Source organism: Elgaria multicarinata, chromosome 13 (genome assembly GCF_023053635.1).
Source record: "Elgaria multicarinata webbii isolate HBS135686 ecotype San Diego chromosome 13, rElgMul1.1.pri, whole genome shotgun sequence".
NCBI lineage: Eukaryota > Metazoa > Chordata > Lepidosauria > Squamata > Anguidae > Elgaria > Elgaria multicarinata.
The window spans coordinates 17,122,522-17,147,952 of NC_086183.1; the positions used below are offsets into that span (position 1 = coordinate 17,122,522).

Sequence of the window (25,431 nt, forward strand, 5' to 3'; positions counted from 1 at the left end):
AGAACACGATACCGACTGTGAAGACTATCGTGCCGCCTTGGAGCCTGTCAGTTGTGCTGCAAGCATTGACACGCAAGCCCTTCGAGCCCATGGTGTCGACAGACCTTAGGCTGCTTACTTTAAAGACTGTCTTTTTAGTAGCCATTACATCGGCAAGACGTGCAAGTGAGCTTAAAGCTCTTAGGATAGATGTCCCGTATACTATTTTTCATAAGGACAAGGTTGTGCTACGCACGGACCCAGCCTTCCTACCTAAGGTAGTGTCACCTTTTCATCTGTCCCAGCACATTACTTTGCCTGCTTTCTTTCCCAATCCATCTACACCTCTTGAGTCTTCCTTGCATACTCTCGATGTAAGAAGGGCTCTTGCTTTTTATAAAGACAGGACAGAGACATTTAGAAAAACAAAGCAACTGTTTATTTGTTATGGTGAGCCTTCTAAGGGACTCCCTGTCTCCTGCCAACGACTTTCACGCTGGATAGTGGAGACAATAGAATTGGCCTACTCTATTGCTAAATTAGAGTTAGTGAAACCTGTAACAGCTCATTCTACCAGAGCTGTTTCAACGTCGGTGGCTTTCACCAGAGGTGTTCCACTGACTGAAGTCTGTAGAGCCGCAACGTGGTCCACTCCATCCACGTTTGTCAAGCACTACAGTTTGGACACCCGTGCGAGGCAGGACTGCTCATTTGGGAGGACAGTGCTTTCAGAGATCTTCAGATGATGCACCAACCCACCTCCAAAGGTATGTCAGCTTGCTACTCGCCCATATGTGTGATGCATAGAGACCACGAAGAAGAAATGCAGGTTGCTTACCTGTAACTGTAGTTCTTCGAGTGGTCATCTATGCATTCACACAACCCACCCACCATCCCCACTTGGTGGTGTGAGACTTACAAATGACACTGTTTTATTGTGGAATGTACCTTATTTTATTTACTCTCATGTTTATGGGGGCACAACGTCGGACTCCTGTAAACTGAGGTAAGGGCGGGAACCCCATGGACATGCGCGGTAGCGTGGGGGAGGGGTTCCCGCCAAAAACGTTCCACTTAGCTAGAGAAGGTTCCGGTCTGGTCTCTGCGCAGGCGCAAAGCCCATATGTGTGAATGCATAGATGACCACTCGAAGAACTACAGTTACAGGTAAGCAACCTGCATTTCTTCTTCATGGTCTCTGTGCATCACGGTTAATGGGGCTCTGCGCCTGCGCAGAGCCTCGATCAGAATTTTAATAGCTGAGAATTATTTGGGCGGGAACTCCTCCCCCACCGTCATGCGTATATATCCGTGTTCCTGCCCAATCCCTCAGTTCCTCTTCGACTGCCGTCGGTGTTGCCTCGTCGGGATTTGAGTTACTTACCTACTGCTGAGAAAATCTTCTCCGCCTTTCTTCGTTCTTCGTTGTCTTCGTTTTCTTGTCATCGTCTTCTTAAAAAAATTAAATTAAATCAAATCAATTAGACCTTATTTTAGTTGTTAGCGTCGTTCAGGCGCATGGCCTTGAAGGCCCCTTTTACTAAATGCGTCCAATGTGGCAGTAAGCTGCCACCATCAGACGGGCACACCCTTTGCCTCCTGTGCCTGGGAGAAACCCACGTTGTTGAGTCCTGCAGGCATTCTATGTCTTTTTCTAGACAGGCTCGAAAAAATAGAGCTGATAGATTGAAGGCACTTCTCTGGCAAAAGGCGTTTCAAGCGGTGGACCCCATCCTTTCACCCAAAATGGTGTCTGTCGATCAGCCATCTGCTTCCTCCTCACAGAACTCTCCTGCAACTCTTCCAACCTCAGGGGGTTCCATAACCCAAATGGCAGCGAAAAAGCTCACTAAGAAAGCTAAGAGGCCCAAGACTAAAGAAGCTCTGCTGAAAAAGAAAAAGGAGAAAACTAAAAATTTTCCTCCTCCGGTGACAATGCCACCACTTCCCCCTCTACTCGATTCCCCTATTCGAGTATTGGTGAGGGTCCCCTCTGCTGCCATTGGTCATCGAACCAATATCAACAGCGTCAGAGGGAGAAATTAGGGAGTTTTCGCTGTCGCCACGACCTCCCATCCTGGGCGATCGATCTCCAGACCGATCTCCAGACCGACCGATCCCACCAAATCAGCCAGCTGACGCCTTCTCTCCTCAACACCGCCAACCTTCGCCACCGACCTGTAGCCACGATACCAGCAGCCGCTCACCCTCTCACTCCCTCTCTAGGGACAGAGGAAGAGAACCACACCCGCATCCGGAGCACCGGAGTCACCACACCTGCTCCAGATCGCCTCACAGAGACTGGGACCGATTCTATGAATACTACCAACCACCCAGTAGATACCATCTCGACTACTGGAGAAACCACCCGGAGCGACCACGCTACCGTGACACGTATTATGATCCCGTATCCCCTCGATCATGGTCCCATCAACCAACACCACCGCCCCCAGTACCACCAAGGGGAGTGTCTCTGAGGATTCCCCACACTGAACACTGCTCTTTGTTTCAAATCCAACCACTTCCACTTCCACCACCCAAAGTAGTTCCCGCCCAAGTAGTTCCTGCCCAAATAATTCTCAGCTATTAAAATTCCGACCGAGGATCTGCACAGGCGCAGAGCCCCATTAAGTGTGAATGCACAGATGACCACTCGAAGAACTGCAGTTACAGGTAAGCAACCTGCATTTCTACTGAATTCAGTGGGATTTACAGTTTAGTGCCAACACCCCCAACCTGGTGCCCTCCAGATGTACACCTCCTAGCATCCCCAGTCAGCCCTTCAGGGAGTTTAGTCCAAGACATCTGGAGGCCTTCCCCAAGTTGGAGAAGGCTGCTTTAGTATGTGTATTTAGGATTGCATCCTTACTGAGGTAGTTTACTGGACAGCTCCTTGCTAATATGAAAACTATAGAACTATGTGAAAGGGCAAGGACAACAGCATTTTTTACCACTGCATGTCATTGCGTGTTTTGATGGTCATCCATGCTATATTATGGCACTTTCAAAATATCAGTGTAATATCCAGTATAATTTATTATCAGATGCAGTTTTAATTATTTCTATTAATTTCATGTTCTGTGAATGTGCTTGTGATCACTTAGTTCTTACAATAGTTTAAGAAGCAAGAATGTTTCAATCTGATTTTAAGGAAGTTCAGATTGGGTGGTTTTCAGACTGTTTACATTGCATAGACAGAAACACAAGCCATTTGCATGACTGGGACTGAGTATGATCAGAGCCAGCTTTTTGGTTCCTCGCTGCATTTTCACACTTTGAATTCTTTTGAAGGGGCTTCCTCCCTATGGTTTTAACTCTAACAATGATATCAACCATGCTTGCAGAAAAGAGGATTTGTGAGGCTTTTTATTCCTTTATGCTCCATGAATGTGGATTTTGACGAAATTGTGTTGTTTGTGCTGTCAGCTACATACTGAAATTAATAGGTAATTTGTCTGGTATTATGTTTTTAACAATTAGAATGATTTTTGGATCTGGATGTAAAATTGGGTACAATTTTAAAATTGTGTAAGTTGAAGCTTAATGGTTGTTTGTAAGCTAAAGTATTACTAATCAAACGTGTTATTTGCCAAAAAGCGAAGGAAGCCATATTTATTTATTTATTACATCGATAAGAAAAATTCTGAAATCTGTAGATGGCCAGTAGCTTTAGTACAAACAACCATGATGTCACAAAATAGTAGCAAGCTTTTGACTTTCACAAGATTCTTCACCTTACCACCCAGACTGATGAAGACTTCTGGGGAACTCAAAAGCTTGCTCACTATTCTGTGACATTTTAGTTGGTCCTAATAAAAGTATTGCTTGACTATGGATTTTAGAGTATTATGAAGCAATGGACACATTGGTTTTCTTCACACAAAACACAAAACTGAGAACTGTAGCTTATCAATATGAGTAATTGTGCTGGTGCATTTCCTTGTTACTGTAGCTGCTTTCACTTCTAGAAGGAGTCAAGTGGAACCAATCAGGTAGTGTGCACCAGCACATTTACTGATTACTGAATTCCCAGCTACTATCCAGTACTGAGAGTTGGGTGAAGCGCTACCTATATTGTTTTGGCTAATGTGAAACAAAAACAAAGTCTTATAACTATAAAAGCTGCCATTGTAGACTATGATTGGAGGAGTAGTGAAATGGATTTTCCAGTAAAAATCACCATCTCACCTACTGTTCTACAGCAGGGGAAAAGATGGGACTTGGCTTATGACTCTAGTTTTATTAGGGGAGGAACAAGCCGGAGATCTTGGTTCAATGTAACACTAAACAAACCACAGATTAGACGGTGACTTCCTGATTTGTTTAGTTGCTCCCTCTGTTTGAAAGAGCCGAGCAGGAGTGATTGGGCAACGTGTATCAGCAAGCTTGCTTGTTCACGATAATCTAGAATTTTTTAGCATTTGCTTTTTGTGTGAATTTTGTCTTTTCCTCTGTAGGTGGAAAAACATGTTGAGGAGAGTAACTCTCATTGGAAAAGATTGCCCCTTCACTACTCCTCTGATCAAATTTGCCAAACCTTGTGGCTGCTTTTTTAATGCCATATAATGGTCATTTTGCCTGAAGAGAGATAAGGAAGATCAGATAAAATCTAAAATGGTTTGCCACTTATTTCATTGAGATATGAATTGCAACCTACGACATTAACTTTAAACAGTAGGGCCATAGCTAGACCTACGGTTTATCCCTGGATCGTCCAAGGGTCAAACCTGTTCATCTAGGTGACACACAGGGGATCCAGTGCTCAGGCAGGGGCGAACCCTGGATGATCCCAGGATAAACCGTAGGTCTAGCTGTGGCCTAGGTTTTAGGTAGAAAAGTTCTTATGGATTTTTCAGTAGTTTAGTTATTTCAGAATATGCAAATTGGTATCTGAACTGGGCCACAACATTTTTCAATTGTCTAATCCCTCCCCCCAATCCTTTTCCTGCTTTGATTTTACTACTAGCTAAATGGTGACGGTTTTCTTATGTCTCTTTTTAATGTAATGTTGTTAATAGAATGATTCCTATTTAAATTAACATCTTGGGAACTACTTAGATTGCAATTCAATGCACATGTATCTGGGAGTAAGCTTTATTGAAAAAAGTGGAGCCTGTGTCTAAGTAAACATGCATAAGGTTACGCTGGTAGTCTTTGAAATGGAAAACTGCAGCCCATAAGTAGTCCTGTGTTTGGACTTCTAAAGGAAGCATGCAGTTAGCACAACAGAGAAACTGGACAGTCAAAACCTTGCTTAAAAACCTGCCCAGGTTTTCAAAGCATATATGCCCCCTGTTGTCTGCCTGGCAACATCTGCGTTAGAGGTTTCCCTAAATGGAGGCAGGGATATTAAGCATTTCCCAGTTGAGTGTTTTTAATACAAAATGAAACAGAAGCTTAATAGGGCAGCTGGTGGGGACTAGGGATGCATTGGGGAAATCTTCATCAGTTGTGTCTGGATTTCAAAAGACGTCCCGAACAGAAGGGAGAGGGGAATCCAGAATTAATGATAAGAACAAAGAGAAAACAAGCACATTTGTATGGCATGATGACTGAGTGGCTGTGCTGGAGAAAGATAGAGGGCTAGATTAAAGAAATTCAACTTGAACAGTGAGATTTCAGTACACAGATAGTATTTGAGTAGATTAGAACAAGTTGACACATTATATTAATAATGTGAGAGCTAAAGACTGAATGACTGAAAGCGCTGAATATACAAACTTACCTACTACAAATTCAACAAAAAGTAGTCCTTGATTTCATATTGGTTTATCTTCCAATTTTTTCCTAAATTGGTGCCATTTCTTTTATGGTTGCCATCCATCCTGTTTGGTTTTTTTAGTGTATTGTTGTTGCTGCTGTTGTCGATTATTGCTTTTATTCTTGCTGTCTGCTTTGGAAATCAATTTTAGTTGAAAAGTGGACTAGAAATTTTCCAAATATAAATAATGATTATAAACTAGTTCTTGCTATCAGAAATCACATAGTTAGACAAATACTATATTGACTGAAGTATGTGTGTTATAAAGCATTGTTAAACTGGTAAGAGCTTCTGATTTAAGTCACCATTTACCTGGAGGCTATTTTTTTTTTAAAAAAAAAAAAGCTGGCAGGAGTGATCAGATTAAAAGTAACAATGTGAGTGTTTTACTTTTGCTGTTGCACGTTTCATCGTTACCCCTCCTTTGAAGCTTATATTATTCAGTGCAAGTCAGCCTTAAAGAGAAATCTGCCTGGAAACAGGTTTTTGAAAATTAAGAAAAAGGTTTGCCTTATGTCAAAAAGATAATGAAGATAACAAAGCCATTGAGAGATCTGGGAGAATCAACAGGGTCCTGGCACATGTAATAAATTAGGGACTCTGCTATTCTGTGATTCTAGGGTGACCAAAGCAGTTTTTGATTCAATACCAGAAATGTGACTGAATTGCACCTAGATCATCTGTCTCATCCAAGAGCTCAATAGCGTGAATCTGGGCACCGTAATCACCTATTTGAGCATCTTGCCCAGGAAGGGCATATTAGGAACTGGCCAATAGTTGTTCCAGTCTTTCAGGGAGGGCTTTTCCAGGAGTACTCAGGGGTGGCCCCAACTGTCAGAATAGTACACATCTTTGGCCATTTTAACCACTGTGCTGACCCACGTAAATCGAAGAAGGGAAGGTTAATGTTTGATGGAAGAAGTACTGAGGAAAGCTTCAGGACTGCTGTGCTTCTTTTGTTAGTTTCCAATTTGAAACTTTCCTGGAAATTCCATAGAAAGTGTCATTGAATTGTTGTTTATATATGGACTTTTATATATAAACCATGTATCTTGTTCTTGTACCTGTAACTGGGACTTAACATATAACAGGTCAAGCATTTGAACTACTTTCTTGCTCATTCTAAATAAAACTGACACGGTGACCCATGCCCCTGATATATACTAAGTAGCTTAGGACATGCTTATTTCTGAGCAAATAATCTGACATCTTTTAATGTTCGACTCTTCAACAGTACTTTGCAACTAAAAGCTCATATTTTGTCAAAAACAGGGTGCTCCTTAAAAGCTATTGGCCTGCAAAAGTCGGCATAAGTTCTCTTTTTATGTACCAAGTTGAACCAATGTTTCCTTTTTTTAAAATAGTGCACCATATAGCAGTCTTTTGTTTCAAATAATTTATTTTGTTTAGCATGTTTATGTGAAATTTCACCAGAATGCAATTGGACTAGTAAGGCCACGGCTAGACCTGCCGATATCCTGGGGATCGCCCTGGATCATCCCTGTGCCTTTACATGACGCACAGGGTATCCCAGGAGCAGGGAGGGATGTTCCCTCCCTTTCCTCGGGATATCAGCATAGCCTTTTAGCCCGCTTTTTCTGTGGTCTCGGGATGATCCTGAGACCGCGGAACGTGTGGGCAGGCGTTGCGGGTTGTCCCATCTCCTTGTGAGTAACCGTGAGGAGCCCAGAGCCGAGCATGGGGCATAGAGCTCCTCAAGAGCTCTGTGCCCATCAGGGGTGGGGTGGGGGGAGTGGGTTTTTTTTTTTAAAAAAACTTACATTCTGCGATCGAGCGCTCCTTCTCCTTTAAGAAAAAAACCAAAATAGCGGGCGCGATGTCATCTTCCTTCTAGGACGTCGCGTGCCACGTATAGACAGAGGGGGAGATCTCGCGATAACCATATTATGAGATCCTCTCTCCTCCGTCGCGCTAGACCCATAGGTCTAGCCATGGCCTAAGATTGTTCCCTTCAATTAAAACTGATGTTTTATGTCAACTGATTTATTGACAAATTATCTACATATTTTCCTGTCAGATGCGAGAATTAATGAGTTGGATATGCTTTTAAATTCTCTGTTATGATACGAATGTAAAAATTGCTCATCACAGATCCATAGGAATCTGTTATTAATCTTTTTATTAATGAACTAGCTGTACCCTGCCACGCGTTGCTGTGGCTCAGTCTGGTTAAATTGAAAAGAAAGAAAAGACAAAGTGGATGTTTCTAATATGTTTAATTTCACAATGCTTGTGGGTATACAATATTTTTGGTTGTTCCATTGTCTGTGTAGATATAGAGATTGTCTGGTTTGCTGACTGTAGAACACACAACATATAATTGTCCATGTGAGAAGCAACCTGTGTCTAGATCTAAACCGCACAATTCTAAAGATTGGCCCTGAGCTTTGTTGATGGTGATTGCAAATGCCAATCGAATTGGGAATTGCAATCTCTTAAATTGAAATGGCATATCTGTTGGAATCATAGGAATGCAAGGAATGAGGACATCTTCACCTTTGAAAGGTCCTGTCAAGATTGTTCCTTCTATGACGTTGCTCAGTAATTTTTTTACTGCAAGCTGCGTGCCATTGCAAAGTTTTGTGAGAGAACATGCAAATAGGAGAGGAGGCAGAGGCAGTGGATTGGCCTACTGGTTGGCGATGTCACAATGACCTATAAGAGCAAATAGGAGAGAACATGCAAATAGGAGAGGAGGCAGAGGCAGTGGATTGGCCTACTGGTTGGTGATGTCACAATGATCAGCAGGACTGGTTTTGAGGAGGCCTATTTCTTCGATTTTAAGACAAACCTTTGACTCCATAGAGAACATAGTTACATAACAACGCTTGCGTATTCGAACGCAACGCTGTGTCAAAATTTCAAAGCAATTGGTGAAGAACTTTCGGAGATATAAAAGCATGTTTTTACGGTGAGGAGGTTACTGGAAACTCCTGGCAGTTACCTTTCTTCAGAACGTGTAACTGTCACAGGTGTGACATCTATATTCACTCAGCCAATTGCGAGAGTACATGCAAATAGGAGAGGAGGCAGAGGCAGTGGATTGGCCTACTGGTTGGTGATGTCACAATGATCAGCAGGACTGGTTTTGAGGAGGCCTATTTCTTCGATTTTAAGACAAACCTTTGACCCCATAGAGAACATAGTTACATAACAACGCTCGCGTATTCGAACGCAACGCTGTGTCAAAATTTCAAAGCAATCGGTGAAGAACTTTCGGAGATATAACGACAGTAACGAACAGTCTTTTTCATTTTTATTTATATAGATTGGAGTAGCTTCTGTTTCAAGCTAACTTCAGGGATTTCACCAGTAGCTCAAACCTCATATAATTAAAATAAATCAGCTTGGCAATGTATCGTTTTGGAAAAGGCTTAGATATAATTGGTCTTTTAAAATAAATGGGGAGATACTTCAGTATACTGATATTTCCAAATTAGAGAGGGGTGGGGTGGGGAAAGAAAACAGATTGTTACTATTTTAGTATTTCAAAATTAGATATTTTCTTATCCAGATTCAAAAGAAGTACATGGCAAATTGAAACTTATCAGAGTTTTGACAAACTCATGAAGGCTTTTCCTCTCTTAACTGTCACGTTAGGAGCCATTCTAGCAGGTTTGCACTAAGGGAAATGAGAGGGAGAGCATGGCTATTCTACCAGCCCTGTTAAAACAATTAATTTCTCCCCTCTTCCCTATCCATTCCTTTTTCCTTATGTATCTTGTCTTTTTTAGATTGCAAGCCTGCCAGTAGGGACTGGCTTGTTTAATTGATTATATGTAAGCCTCTCTGGGAGCCTTTTTGGCTGAGGAGTGGCATAAAAATACTTCTAATATATAAATAAAATTCTCACAAAAACAATTACGCTCCTCTAGCTGGAGAGAATCATAAACGTTTTATATTGGATGTATCTTAAGCCTGCCAAATAGAGTAAGTTCAATAGTGCTTCATCCCAAGTACTTGCTGGAGGAGTGCAGTGGCAAACAGCTGATAAACAGTATATCAATGTAAGAGTGTGAGAAAATGCAGAATTACTGAACAGAAATTGTTTTAGAGGTCTCCTTGTACTAATTGCTCCGTACACATTAACTTCCTTATTTGTTTATACAAAATGTCTTATGCTAAGAAAATATTGAGAAAGTATTGCTAATTTAATTAGACCTTGAGACTTGAGCCAGCCAATAAATGGAAGTTAATTGAAGGAGATCATTAGACAATTAGTTAAAAAGGAACTAGACCAGTATAGTGTAGTTTATGTGTATATGTAGTACTAAGTTTTAGACCATAAGTGAGATGAATTTCATGATGACTGTTTTCTTCATCCTGCCACTGTTCTGGGGGAAAACCTTTTTCTGACTTGGAACTTCAGGTATAGAGACTCAGGCTGTGACCCTAAAAGCATTCCCATCTCAAGTAGTTTACATTTCCAATGTGTGTAGTAGTACTTTCTTCTATAATCTTAACAGGGCCGGTGCCAGGCTTTTTTGCGCCCTAGGCAAGGTGAGCAGCTTTCACCCCACCACCCCAGGTAGGCGGAGACAGGCGGGGCCCAAAGGCCTCCTGGCTTGGCGGGATGCTGCGGTGGGGTGGGCAGTCAGACGGCTCCATGTTCTGACTTCTGGCACGCGCCAGAAGTCAGAATGTGGAGCCGTGTCCCCCCCCCAGCGTCCCGGCTTGGCTTTGGTTGGGACTGCCCAGCCGAAGGCAAGCCAGGAAGCTGGGGGAGGGCAGTCAGACGGCTCCACATTCTGACTTCCGGCACGCGCCGGAAGTTGGAATGTGGAGCCGTCTGTTTGCCCACCCCACCGCAGCGTCCCGGGTTGGCTTCGGTTGCTGGGCGGGTGCCCAGCTGAAGCCAAGCCAGGGACGCAGGGGGGGCGGGGCGGCGGAAGGCTTCAGAAGCTGCCCTCACTCGGCCAGAGTGGCTCTAGGAGTGGGAGGGCGACTAACGGGCCCGCCGTTCGGCGCCCCCTTACCTTGGCACTCTAGGCGGCCGTGTAACTGGCCTCTATGGAAGCGCCAGCCCTGAATCTTAACCAATCATATATTTTCTTGCCCCACTCAACTTCATTAGCTGCTGAATTTCAGAACTAGACTGAACTTGCATAGTTTTGTTTTGTTTTTCTTTTTGATTGATGTTTATAGTCAATTATTACTGATAGACATAATGCTTTGGAGGCAGATCATAGGGTTGGATAGATTGATTCATAAGCAGAAGGAGTGTACAACCACTAGTGCTGTTCTGCAAGTGCTGGTTTCTGCTTGTGCAGGAAGTTGCATAAGTGGAACATCCTTTGAATTAGGTTTAGTTTTCTCAGACAAGGCACTAGTGTATGTTGTAAAGCCGTCTCATGCTCAGATGATCTTTCTGTGAGCAGAAAGGCACATTTGAATCTAACCCAATTCATATTTAGAATTAATTTTTAATGTAACTGGACTGTTAAACATGTAAACTTTTCACTCTCTGCTTTACAGCCTGCAAAGCAAATACCTCATTTTAACTTGTTTTCATTTATAAATGCAGGAAAATGGCTTCTGGTGATCAAATTTAGGAGGATTGAAAATTCAGAGAAAAAATATGATGGTGGGGAAAAGAGAAGCACAGGAAAAAAACGTCTGTACGTGCCCACCTCTGCATCCCCCACCCCCATTTTCCCTCCTGCTAAGCTTATTTGTCTGAAGCCACTAGGGCTGCCCTTTAAAAAGCAGAATTGTGATGTGATTCTCAGGAAGACATGGAGACATTCATCTAACCCAGTCCATAGGTGGGGTTTGTTTCAAAGCTACATATCCTGTCAACAGACCAGGCTAGTATAAATAGATAGCCTTGCAAACAAAGTTTTTGTCCTGGGTCCATATTTTACAAAGGGAAATGCCCTTTTCCCCCTCCTCCCTAGGGAGTGTCTTGCTTACTTTGTTGAAATAACAATTATGGCTGTAGCTGCACATAAACCAATCTCTCATCCTCCACTTCAAAGTCTTGGATGGTAGATTGGATTGGTTTGTAAAGCATGCTGTTTTTGTTTGTATTTTCCCAAGTGAATTGGATAAAATCCAGTAACAACGTAGATTTCTCCCCAGCCAGCCAGAAATATAGCTAAATTTCTCTCTGATTGCACAACTGTTTTATGCTGATTCTTTGCTATGATAAGTAAACACAAGTTGAATGGGGGGAAACCTAGTGTGATGATGATATTGGAGGTATGGTTGCTTTAAGCAGTATACTATTCAAGAACATTTTATCAGCTTCCATTATACTATCTGGTATAATTATGAATAACAAACAGCATTAATCTCATATTTTTATTACAGTCATGCATTATTTGCAAATCACTTTTTATAGAGGTGTATATATGGGAGATTTTAAATTTGAAAAAGAAACATTTGAAAAAGAAAATTAGCTACTAGCATAATCAGGTATACATGTACTTTTTCCACTGGTGTGGCGAATCAACTCCCAACTTACATTTTGGTGGAATATTGCAAATGGTGCTTTTCCAATTTGAGGAAATGGGTAATAAAGTGACATTTCTTTGTTTTAATTTTGAAGAAAGCTGTATGTACAATATTTTAACTGCTTAGAGAGGCCCTATCCTAAATGTGTTTCTTAAGCAGCCATTGAAAGAAATGAGTTTAGGGTTTAAACTGTAACGGACTGAAATATGTGTTTGCTTTATGCTGTTTTGTCCTGTGTGGGTAGCAGCAACTTATTTAACTATGCATGAGAAGCAGCTGAATTATTTGTTCCATCTGCTCTAAACATTATATTGAACCCCAAATAGGAAACTGACGTAGCTGTGGCTAGCCAAAAGTCCCTGATTCAAATCATGCATGAACTCACTAGGTAGCCTTAGGGTAAGCAACTCTTTTCTCAGCCCTCCGTCCGCAATATGGAGATAATAGTACTAGCCTATATTGCAGGACTGTTGTGAGGATTACCAAGTGAATGTGTGTGTGTGTGTGAAGCCCTGGGAACTTGAAGTGCATTATATAAATGATAAGTATTATAATTCACATGTGACTCTTATCTTCCTCAGCAGCCATGCTAAACTTTGCGTCACTGATTCCATGAACTAGCTATCCCCTTTGCAGAAACATAAAAGTTTCCTTCTGTGTGTGTGTGTGTGTGCGTGTGTGCAATAGCCTTACACGAACAGAGTTGCACAGTTCATTAGGTTTTAGCATTTAAGTGTGAATGGATAAACAGTTTTTAAAGGCATATATGGTTTTGTCAAGGAAGTGTGTTTTTCATATAACCTCTAGAAACACTATTGTGTGAAACTTTTCTGTAGAGAAGATCAGAGCTACTGTGTTGAATAGTGTTTTATTTGGAAGCTTGGGTTCAAATGTTTGCCAATCAACAGAATTCAGTGGGTAAACGTGGGCCAGCCTAACCTATTTTACACACTTATTCTAAGAGTTAAATGAGAAAATCCTATAGATGTCATTCTGAACTCAGTGAAGGAAAGGTAGAATAGTAAACGAAATAAAAGTTGGAGAAGGTTGTCCTGCTACATATAGCTGAGATGTTCTCAGGCTCTCTGTTTTCAGGGAATCCTTTCTGTGTGGGCTGGTCTGCTGAGGAACCCATGTGCACTGCACAGTGTTGAGGCTGTGAGCATCCAGTTCACAGGGTACTGACCAAACGAATTATGCCTCACCCTTGACCTGCATGAGCTGAGAGTGCACTCAAGAACACACCTCCCCTAGGACTGCACCTTATAGAAGAAGAGTGCTAGTGATGGATGAAAGACCTTTCAGAGGAACTTGTCCACCATTACTGATTTGTCATTAAAGTACTCCTAATAAACGTCAAAGGAACCACAGGATTCCAGAGAACAGAGTTCAAAACCACTGGTATTGCTTATAAGCAGGAGAATGTGCAGTCATAGGAGTCAATGTTTATTGACCCCATTCAAATATTGGTGTTTAGAATCTTGCATTCGAAAGAAAATGTCATGGATTTTATTCTGCAGTTTCCTTTTTTAATTAATGAACTGCACATGGACATTTCATAAAGCCTGATAATCTTTGGAGTTTTGTGCAGTAATTTTGTGCTTGCTTAGCATTTCATCTATTTACGTTTCTTACATGTTTCTCTCAACAGAAACATCATGACAACCGAAAAGAGTTTAGTGGCAGAGGCTGAGACTCCTAAGCAGCAGCCACCAAAAGAGGAGGAAGTAGCTACTGAAACAGGAACACAGGAAGCTTCCTTGGAGAAAGCTCCTGAGGGGGATAATCAATCAAAGAAGAAGCCGAAAGCATCCAATGGTGATACACCCACACGAGAGGACCAGAGCAAGAACAAAGAGCGCAGTTCTGAAAGTCGGGGCTTGTCACGCCTGTTTTCATCCTTTCTCAAGAGGCCCAAATCTCAGGTCTCTGAGGAAGACGGCAACGAGGCAGAAACAAAGGAACTTGGTGAAGGAGACCAGAAAGACACGGATATAGGAGTTGATCTCAATGAAGAGATTCTGCTGAAAGCCCCAATAGCAGCTCCTGAACCTGAGCTCAGGACTGACCCATCTTTAGATCTTCACTCTCTAAGCAGTGCAGAAACACAGGTAAATATGTCACAAGCTAGTTTTATGTCTGCCTAACTGGTTAATAGACATCCAAGAAGATTCTTATCCTAAAGTTATGCATATAACTTTAATGGATCTTATTCCCAGGTAAGCATAACTAGAACTGTAGTGATAGTACTTTATTGGTGAAGAATTTTGTTTAACCAGTTCCAAATTGTGAAATGTGTCTTACCTTTAGTTTAGAATCTAAAGGTGAAGATATGCATTCTGGTAGGTTCTAGATTCCAGCATAAATTAAACTCGATGGTTTCACAAGTAATGCATTCAAAGCTGGGGTGCAAAAACTCAGGCCAATGGGCCAAATCCAGCCCTCTTAGGGTCCCAATCCAGACCTCTAGGGTTCCCCAGAAAACCATGCCCCTTCTACTGGACCCATCCCTGCCCCCCAACCATTGACTGTTTGGTGATTTCCTTTTTTTCTTCTTCCTGTCCCCGCCTTTCTAATAGGTTGAAATGCCTCTCCTAATGCTTAAGTATTAGCAGTAAGAACTTTAAGGTAAAATATACTGTTATTTTTAGTATTTTGGTCATGCCCACCACTGGAAGGCAGCCCCCAAGAGCATCTCTGAAATTGAATTGGGCCTTTTGGCTGATAGAGGTTCAACACCGCTGCTTAATTTAGAACAACAAAGAAGGACGTTTACACTCAATTTGCATGTGAATGAAGCAAAAGCAAGCGAGCATGCTAGTTCTCACTGCCTGATTGTGCAGACACCATCCCTGGGTGTTTATTGAAATGACTAAACCCGGAATTGTGGGTTGTTGAGGGAAGAAACAGCCTGGAGAACAAACCAAGAACAAACCTTGAGTTCTAACTCTGGGCTATTTCTTCTGTAATAGCTCACAATTCTGAGTTCAGACATCATGTTTAGCTCAGTGGGCAGCCAGCTGGGAGACAGCATGCATGCTGGCTCCTGGTTTTTCATGACATTTGAAGCAGTTTTTAGGCTAATTTCAAAATTCTAAAATAGTTAGCATTCGATGAAATTCAGTTCTAAGCTATTGTAATTAAATATTATTTATACACAGCAATAGTATGCAAATATGCAATTGCATAACTCAAGGGACTGTAAAGTTCTTCTTGGCTTTTATCCTAGAAAACGCTGATTGGATTTTCACCACTTACATCTTGTTATTAGAATAAACAGATATTACAGCAGGAATATTTTCAGAGATATGTCTATCTGGAATAAGGAAGGCATAAATTCAATGAGAGACTTCACAGACAATGGGAATATTATGCCATTCAGCCAAATAGTACTGATATTGTACCCTGATAAGACTAGGAATTTTTAAATTCTTTCAGATGACATGCAATTAGCAATTTGATGTAGACATATGATCCCATAAGTCAAATAGAGGAAATGTTTTTCTTTTCAACAATTAATAAGGGATTGATTGCTAAAATCTATTTGCTACTCAAAAAGATGTGATATAGAGGAAGTAACATACCAGCATAAATGGGAGAAAGATCTGGGAGTGAATATATCACAGGAAGCTTGAAATTGTATAGGGAAAAAGATTCCCAAGCTATACAAATTCCTATCCATTACTTTGCTACCATGAGTACATTATCAAACATGGGGAAAGACAATCATATGAATAATATAGTACTGCAATTGTTAAATATTATCAGGCAGTATCTTGTTAATTAGGGAAATGCTAAATTTTGTTCTATGATTTTCAGCCTGCTCAGGAAGATAGGAGAGAAGACGATCAGGATCAGGATCAGGATCAGGATCAAGATCAAGATCCAGAGAACAGAGATCTTGAAGTTAAGGAAGAAGGAGAGCAGGTGGAGTGCTCCAATACTGACGAAAAAAAAGAGAGCACCAAGGCGAAAGCAGACAAAGAATTAAAAGGTGCTCAGAAAACAATAAGAAGATCCAGGAACAGCATGCACTGCAAAATTACTTTGCTGGATGACACAATTTTTGAGTGTTCTCTGGATGTAAGTTTATTTGTATTAGAGAAGACATATTAAATGTCTGATTTTATTCCAGTGTAGCATGCTGGCTTTCTCACCTCTGCTCCCCACTGCAGACACAATCCATATGGCAATGAACATGTGTTTTGTAAAATTGACCTGATTTGCATGACACAATAAGCCACGATGGGTTGTCATCATGGGTTGTCATGACATCTGAATCTGGAACAGATTGTTCTCCGCAAACAAGCCACGCTGAGGAAGTTTAAAATTACTCATTCACCTGTGGGTTTCCCATGCTCTTATGTGTCACTAGCCCCCATACCCCCTCAATTGGTACACCCACACACACCCTCCCCGCTCCTTCTCATGAAAGCAGACACACTTCCCCATTTAATCCTAACGATCACTCTCACTGCTTAGATTTTGACAGATGTCAAAATCCAAGCGACTTGACAGATCTGTACAGGGAAGGAGACTTGATTCAGGCTTGCCCCTCCTGCAGCCCTGTATGTTTGCCAAGTACAACATACAAGGGTAAAGAAGGGGCAAGCCAGTGTCCTTTGGTTTCCACGTACACATTTACAGCAAACGAAAGTAATTTAAAAATAAAACTTTTGTGCACATTCATCAGGCATGGAGAAGTTAGGAAAAAAATTCCCAGTCCTGTTTTTGCGCAAAAATGGGGCTGAATGTTTTTTTAGGCGGTGGGCCAGGCTGTGATCAAGATAGCAATCTGCATTGAGAAGGGAGTCTGCCTTCAAGTCCTCTGGGATGCTGGGTGAAGGATTGAGGGGAGAGAGGGGGATGAGGTGCCCAACAAGCCACGCACTGTGGGTTGTTTGCGTGATTGTCTGGTGGGTGCCCTGAACACATGCTGTGGCTTGTTCATAAAACAATACACCGTGAATGGCTGGCCATCCACCATGGGCTAGAATGTCATGTCAACATGTCCATCGGCTTGTTCAGGGTAGATTGTTTTCAAGGTGGCTTGTTGTGATGTCCAAACCTGGCAGACCATCTATATTGTGGGTTGTCAGGAACGACTACAGAACTGCCTGGCAGGACCAGCCAAAACTCCTGCTACTTCTCATTGTGATTTCGCTAGTACCTCTGCCATCCTTCCTCATTCCTTGTCAGTGCCCTCCAAACCATGCTCCTAAAATTGAGAAGAAAGGAACCTGGAGAGTGTCTTGAACACTTTTTTAAAATTATTTTTTCAGTCTTGCATAACTGCTTACATTCAAAAGTACACTGCTATAAAATGTGTGTATTTTTACTGGTCCTCTTCACTGCTCTGCCTTGAAATTTTGCATTTATTTACCTTGAAATTTGTGTATCTTTACCACTCCACCTCTCACTCTCTGCTTTTCTTTGTAATGCGCCTATATTTACTGATTCCCCTCACTGCTCTTCCTTGAAATTTGCATATGTTGTGCTGCTGACGTATTGAAGTCCCAAAGGTTCCTGGGATACATGTTGGGAGCAGGTGGGAGGACTAAGGGGAAAACAAACCATGGCAGGCTGCAGAACACCTGATCATCTGTTGGGAGTAATGCGGTTTAGCAAGTGAACAACCCACTGACTATAACTTATTTTCAGCATGGCTTATTGTGATGTGACTACTGGTCCAGAAGAAAACAAGTTTTTCTTCCAATGTAAAATTCTTATTTGAAAAATATCTTCCAATTGCTATTACATTTCTATACTTTAAAATATTCATTTCACACTTTAATAGTAACAGTGAAAGAATGTTATACCACTTGTAGTAGTCACAAAAATGTTGCAGAAATGTCTAGAATTTGGAAAAACATAATATTAGCAGTATTCTATTAAGATTGCTAGCCCAGCTAATTTCAAGATGATTCCAGACTGGATAATATCAATTTAATAAAAACAAAACAAAAGCCACATTTCTGTATCTGGAGTGCTCACAGTCTAGGTACATTAAAGTAAATTAGGATCTTGGTGAATAAGGAGGGCAAAGTAGTAATAATAATCACAGTAAAGAAATAAAAAATTATAAATTTTCAGCGAGAGAAATGAAAGAGACCGAGTGTCCAGATGCTTCAGTCTTTCATTTTTCACAGGATGGTTTTAGGTTAAACAATAAATTTATAATATAATAAAGACCTTTTTCAGCTTGTTAATACCCTAAACAACCTGGTTAAATCTGGGTGTACATAGGGTTTCCATAGCTACTTGAGCAAACAGTTACCTCAACTGATCCTACTGTAATTAGGTCAGTGGATCTATGGACAACACTACTTACACTATTACTATCACATAAGATTAGCTTCTTCCTCTAGTACAGCAGTGGCGGTATGTGTGTATTTTATAGTTTTAGAATCTCATCCATGTGCAGAGCATAGAACTCATGTTAGCTTTGCTCACTGAGGTGGAAACTATTGTAAATACTGCTTCATATGGAGAGGGACCATTGTTAGGTGATAACCATAAACTTGCATAAGGCCCCGTGTTCCAATCCTAGCATCTTTGATTAAAAGTTCCCAGGTTGATATCCCGGAGAACAGCTGTTAGCCAGAGTAGACAATGATCTGATGGTATATGGTGTCTCTTTATACACTTTTGGTTTGGATCTGTTTGGATAAGGATTGCTGGAGCATAGAAAGACAAACCATGGCAAAAAAAGAAGTAAACCTCTCGCCCATCCATGGCTCAGTGAATGTTCTTATGGTGATTGCAGTGTTTGAGGCTCCAGAGGAAGCTACTGGTTTGGCTTTCAGTCAGCGTAACATGTGCAAAGAGAAATGCAAATGGGTTAAACAGACCATAATTCACCCGCATGTTATTGCGTTCGTTGACCTAATTCCTCACCACCAAGCTACTTCTTATTTTCCATCATAGGGAACAAATTTCTGGTTTCTGGGGCTTCTTGCATCCCAAGAGAAGAGTTAAGAGCTGACTCTCCAGACAGAGCTATTTTTTTTTAAAAGGAAACCCTAGGTTCTCAACCCAGTATTTTTATTTTTATTTTATAGGGCAAGAAGGGTGTGTGTGTGTGTGTGTGTGTGTGTGTGTGTGTACGTACACATGCCTGAGAAAACCAGTGGTGCTTAACCCTTTCTCCTAGCCGTTACCCTAACCCATCAGGACAATATTGCTCAGGACAATATTTAGAATTTCTAAATTCTGTCCTGAGCAGTATGTCCCTTTTAAGCCTCCAAGGGAAGTATCCTAATGATAGAATCTAGCTTATTAATTCCTCTTTATATACATGGGACTTCTAAAAAGTAAAATGATTGTGACATTAGAGTCAGTGTACAAGATAGGAATAGAAGGTAGACATTTTCTGTAAGCCTGTGGCCATGTAACACTGAATATAGACGGTAAAGATGACCATAAGGGCATCACATATTTGTGTTTGTGTGCAGAAACATGCCAAAGGACAGGATCTTCTTAAGAAAGTATGTGATCACCTCAACCTTTTGGAAGAAGATTATTTTGGACTGGCCATATGGGATACCCCAACCTCCAAGGTAAGAAAAGTGCAAAAAAGGGAAAAAAAAGAAAGTTAAAGTGTAAATCTGCTTTGGATTGTGTGGTAAAGTTTTAACTAAAAAAAGAATTTGAAATTCATCTAATTTAAAATTTAAAAAAAGCCAATACAAACTTCTATAGCAGTGGTGCTGAACCTTAGACCCACAGGGCAAATCCATTCTGCCTTGGGTCCCAGTCCAAGCCTTTGGAGTTTTCCAGAAGGCCATGCCCCTCTTCCGTGACTTATTATTTGGTGGCTTCCTAGGTTTTGCATGTCACCCCACCCCCTCCCCCACATTTTAAAAGGTTGGAATCCTTCTCCTAAGACTTACTGGCGGAAAGCACTGTCAGCTAAAATATACTTGTATTTTTGACTCTGCCAGTTTTACCTTTGGCTCCACCCGCCGTTGGAATGCGGCCCTTGAGAGCTTCTTTGTATGTGTACAAAATGTAATACAGCTCTCTGGCTGAAAGAGTTTCAACACCCCGGTTCGATAATTTGACTTGCCACTGTTAGAAGTTTGCTTTATGCTCTTACATAAAAGGGCACTAAACTACAGAAACTGCATAGTACTGTACTCATAAAGGAATGATGATAGGTCAGTACCATGGACAGCATCCCCCTCTACAGGACCAAACCTTTCTTTAAAAAAAATAAATAAATACAGTTTTGTGGAGTAGTTCTATGGAAGCTCTTAACCAATTATGCATGTGTTCCAGAAATTAGTGTCATTTGGAGATTTTAATTCAGTCAATGAGGGCTGTCTTTACAGTTGGCTGTCCCAAGGTGTATTTAATTACTAAGTGCAAGTGGAGTAGGAAAGATTATTGTTAACAAGATAATGGCTCTTCTTTTTGAATATTCTTGCTTCTAAGGGAGGCACTCTAGACTATTGATAGCCTTCTTGAGGTGAACACCTGCAGTTGAAGATAGCTATGACACGACTAATCAAAATGTTTTCTCACATGGTAATCTTGAGGCAACATTTAGTTTAACGTTATAGATAGCTTTTGTATCAAAATTATCCTAAACAAGGGAATTGATGACAATTTTGTTAACTGCCCTGAATCAGATGCCACCCAAGATCCAAGGAGCGTGCACAAATAAGGCAATTATAAGAGCCATTTCCTTTACCTGTGAATTAGATGTTGTGGTGAAGTGCAGAAATCCAACCATTTGATTCCTGCACTCTGATGAAACATAATAAGGTTAACAGCTCTTATATTGATTCTCTCCATGCCCTTTTTTACGTCTCTAAAGGTATTTATTTCAGTAGTTACTTTTGTTGGTCACTTGTTCCTGAGCAATTGCCCAACTAAAATTTAGTCAAATTCTGGAATCAGATGAGACAAGTAGATTTTTTCCACTTTCAGTGATCCTTTTTGATGGAAAAGGAGAACTGTCCCTTTGGTACTAAAAGGTTCTTTGGGAAAGGAGATGGAATTGGGCTCTGAAGAATTGTGCCCTGTTAGAATCCAGTTCCTTCTACCCAACACACACATTGGCTCCCTTGGATGTAGGAGGAGATTGGGCTTTGAGGAAGAGTAACAGAGGATGCATATCCTTCATGACCTGCTCCCCCTCCTATTCTTTTTGGTGGGCTGAACTTCTATTTGTTACAAAAGGATATCACAGGACCTACTTCATAGGGTCCACATTATCCCTTCCTACTCCATCAACAAAACTGGCATGAAGGAAGTATGCACATGCAAACTGTGGCTGGGACTGTTACTTGTCCATTGTGGTTTCTGTGCATCACACACATGGGCTCTGTGCCTCATTATGGAAATGTCTATAGCTATTGGTCCCTTTTGTTCTACAAGAGTTCTTCTGCCCGGCCCTCCCTGACCCTATTTAGGTTGCTGGCATATCTGCATGTGGTCACTCCACTTCCTTATTCGTGGCCTCTGTGTATCACACATATGAGCTTTGTGCCTGGGCAGAGCTCATGTGTGAATGCACAGATGCCCACTCGAAGAACTACAGTTACAAGTAAGCAACCTGCATTTACTAATATAGCGAGTGACACTTACAATAACATTTCCACTTACATTTTGAAATGGATCCTCTTTATTTTATTTTAAATGGAACCTCTCAATGTATTAGTCTTAGAATCAAAGAAACTCTTTAATAGCTTGTAGCCTTCTGCTGCCACCATTATGTTTATTAATTCATATTCATTTATACATTGCATCGCTATGCAAATAGGTGTGGGAGCTTTCATATGGTGCTGAGACATTTGTTTATCCTGAACAGTCCTTTTTGTGTTTAAGAACAAATACAGCAGCAGCTCCATGCACCTCCCTAATGTGTTTATTGTGTGTGTATGTTTGAGAGAGAGAGAGAGAGAACAGAGAACAGGAAAACTGCAACATAACATTTTCTGCTTATAGAAGTGAGAAATAATTTATTCTCATGGAAAGGAGTATGTTTCTACCTGGTCCAAACAGAGAGTGAAAATTAATAGCCTATCTGTTGAATACTGAAGGAACTTCTTGGTTGCCTGTAAGAATTGCTTCCCGCTGATTTGTAATATACTGTCAGATAAATGTATAATTAATTATCCAGACTCCTCATTGTCTTTCAGATTAGTAAAACAGGATGAGTTTTATGAACACATGATTGCATTCAAAGCCAGTAAGCTGTGTTTGGGGTGGTGGCATTCCACAGTGAAACAAGCCAAGAGCTGCAGTATCAGCAGTTCTATGTCTCTAAAAAAATTGCCTTGCTTGCAAAATTAAAGACCCGCAACAGTTAATATGGATGGCCTTTGTATCCAGCTGTGTGGATTTTGTAGCACTAGATCACTCAATTAGAATGTTACGTAGCAGGCATACTTTTAAAGTACTTCATATTAAACCTAACCATAGGTATACCAATAATACGTAGAGCAAAATGTTGTGTAGGCTAAGAAAGATGAGCTTAAGAGGCTCAATGGGATAAGGAGGCTATTCTTTCACCTCACTAGACCTGGTTTCCAAATCCTGCTTAAGTCATGTGAAAACAAAGCAGGTAACCTCATTCTAGCTCTTGTATATACTACCTTGATATTATACAGGCTGAGTGGATCCTTATGTAGCTTCAACTGCACCATACACGCACAAGAACTCTGAACAAGAACACTCCACACTGCATTTTATTAAATGTCTCACTTAGTGCTTTTTTATTCACCTGTTTGATCTCTCTCTAAGTGTTTTATAAACTTTTAAAATAAATAAAATAAATAAAATAATAGTGTGTGTGATTCATCTCTGACAGACTTTCTTTAGGCAAGAGTAAAGCCCAAAATGTATGTGACACTGAGGCTGGAATTATAGGCACACTTACCTGAGAGTGAGGACCATCAAACTCAATGAGCCTTACTTCTCAGTAACTATGCACATGATTGTGCTGTAATTGCATCTTTGCAGTTGCTGAGCAGCTAATAATTTTGGATTTGTGATGAAAAGGCATGAGAAACCTTTCCTTACCTGGTGTGGTCCTGATGAAAACCACTCTTCAAACACCTTGTTTGGTGCAATCGTGATCATTATTAACCCCTCCTAACCCCCAATCAGCTGCAACAATGCATTTTAAAAAAAACATGAGTGTTTTAATGAAAAGACACCTTTAACATTGGGTGTTGTTTGACTATAAAAGAAATTTAACTTTGCCTAAGTAAAGATTGTTGCTTAATCCATAGTTCAGTGTCTAATCTATTGATCACCACAACCTTCCCAAAGGTCTGATTTTAATTAATCATTTACAGTGCAACCCTGTACATGTCTACTCAGTGGTAAGCCCCATTGAGCTCAGTGAAACTTACTTCCAGATAAATGTATGTAGGATTGCAGTCATTTATACCATGCGATATGAATTCATTTGCAAAAGTGCAGTAGCTAGCTCTACTGCAAGCTAAAATAGCAACACTTTTTGGATGCCAATTGGGTTATTTAATGTGGTGACAATGCATTTTCATGTGATGTTCTTTATAACACTTGTCAAGCTGTGTAATGACTAATTGGTACTATTTTCTTACAGACCTGGTTGGATGCTGCCAAAGAGATAAAAAAACAAGTTCACGGTAAGTGTCTTGAGTCTGTTTTTTTTTAATTGTAGATATTCATAGCCTTGGCATAAAGGTCTGTGCAGCACCATGTACATCGATGGTGCTATATAAATAAATAATAATAATAATAAAGTCATTCAGAATCCCTGGAGTTCATATAAGGATTATGGAAACAATCAGCACCAATTTAAACTGGACATGATTTTTCTGTTTTGCTCTTTGTCATATACTGTGGGGATTTTTGTTCCAGTGAAACTGGTTCTTTAGTTCAGGGGTATGAATTTTATAGGTCATACTTAAAAAAAAGAAAAGAAAAAAGCAGGAGTTATTTAAATTTATAATAGAACAGCATAGATGCAAGTCATACTATAGGAAGTTAAAAAAAAGAAATTTGGAGGATAAACGGGTCAGGTTCACAATTCTGGATCGAGATCCACTAGAGCCATGATTTCATCTACAGTGCGCTGCTTTGAATGGGTTGCAACTCCATAATGCCCCAGAATTACAGGTTTTTAGTACAGCTTTGAAGACAGCTCTATTCTGTATTTTATTTGACTGCTCCTGGTGTTTGGCTCAGGTGGTGTGTTTGATTTTAGCATTGTCTAGGCTGTATATTTCTTAGTTTTGCTGGCATTTATTGATTTAAGTTTTGCTGTTTTATTATTGTATGAAATTTTATTATGTAAACTGCTTTGAGAATGGCATAAGAATACTATAAATAAATAAATAAATAAATAAATAAATTGTTTTTTTAATTACAGGAGGCCCATGGAACTTCACTTTCAGTGTCAAATTTTATCCTCCAGATCCAGCACAATTGACAGAGGATATAACAAGGTTTGCAATATCCTTAGGAAGACTTTACAACTAAGTAAATCTCTTATTTAGGAAAGGATAATGGGAGGCAGAATATAAATGTGACAAATAAAGATATTATAAGATTGTTAAAAAAATAATGTAAACATAATAGCTGGCATCCAGATAACTATGTTTTGCAAGCCCAAGGCACCCTTAGACCTGTATTTCTCAAATGTGTTTCACAGCAGCCCATCTGTGACACATTACTTTTGAAATTCGGGTTGTTTCAAAATCAGTTTGAATTATGATGTTTTGGAGTGGGTTGTATCTAATGTTATCCAAAGGGTAAAAATCCCTGTGAATGCATGCACGTTCTTGAGTGTGCCAAAAGTAGTTCATTGGATCCTGACTATAATATCTATGAGTGGACCAATTTTCATTTATACAGAAGTATGGTTAGTTGCGAGTGAAGGAGGCACACTAGTTGTGTAGTCCCAGGTGTTTATGGGGAAAGTATTCATCAATGGAGCTTTGAGCTCTATTGTGATGCTTCTTTACCTTCTTTTGCAGGTATTATTTGTGTCTCCAGCTGAGAAAAGACATTATCACCGGGCGGCTTCCTTGCTCCTTTGCTACGTTAGCTCTGCTGGGTTCTTACACAGTCCAGTCTGAGCTAGGAGACTATGACCCAGATCTGCATAGTGCAGATTATGTCACTGAATTCAAACTGGCCCCAAACCAGACAAAAGAACTGGAAGACAAGGTCATGGAATTACACAAAACTTATAGGTGAATATGAAGTCTATT

General features: G+C 40.6%; 1 protein-coding gene across 25 annotated transcripts in view; it reads left to right on the forward strand.

The window, feature by feature from the left end:
• Window positions 1–25,431, forward strand: part of EPB41 (erythrocyte membrane protein band 4.1) — a 101,061-nt gene that overhangs the window by 19,585 nt on the left and 56,045 nt on the right. For 24 of the 25 annotated variants that reach the window (XM_063139821.1, XM_063139834.1, XM_063139816.1 and 21 more), the window contains exons 2-7: window positions 13,869–14,328; window positions 16,037–16,300; window positions 19,672–19,776; window positions 23,799–23,841; window positions 24,588–24,663; window positions 25,195–25,413. In XM_063139821.1, coding sequence (XP_062995891.1) covers window positions 13,876–14,328; window positions 16,037–16,300; window positions 19,672–19,776; window positions 23,799–23,841; window positions 24,588–24,663; window positions 25,195–25,413 — 1,160 coding nt within the window. In that variant the 5' untranslated portion in view covers window positions 13,869–13,875. Of the gene's footprint in view, window positions 1–11,338; window positions 11,380–13,868; window positions 14,329–16,036; window positions 16,301–19,671; window positions 19,777–23,798; window positions 23,842–24,587; window positions 24,664–25,194; window positions 25,414–25,431 lie in introns of those variants that run through there. The other variant, XM_063139817.1, reaches the window with a different exon arrangement.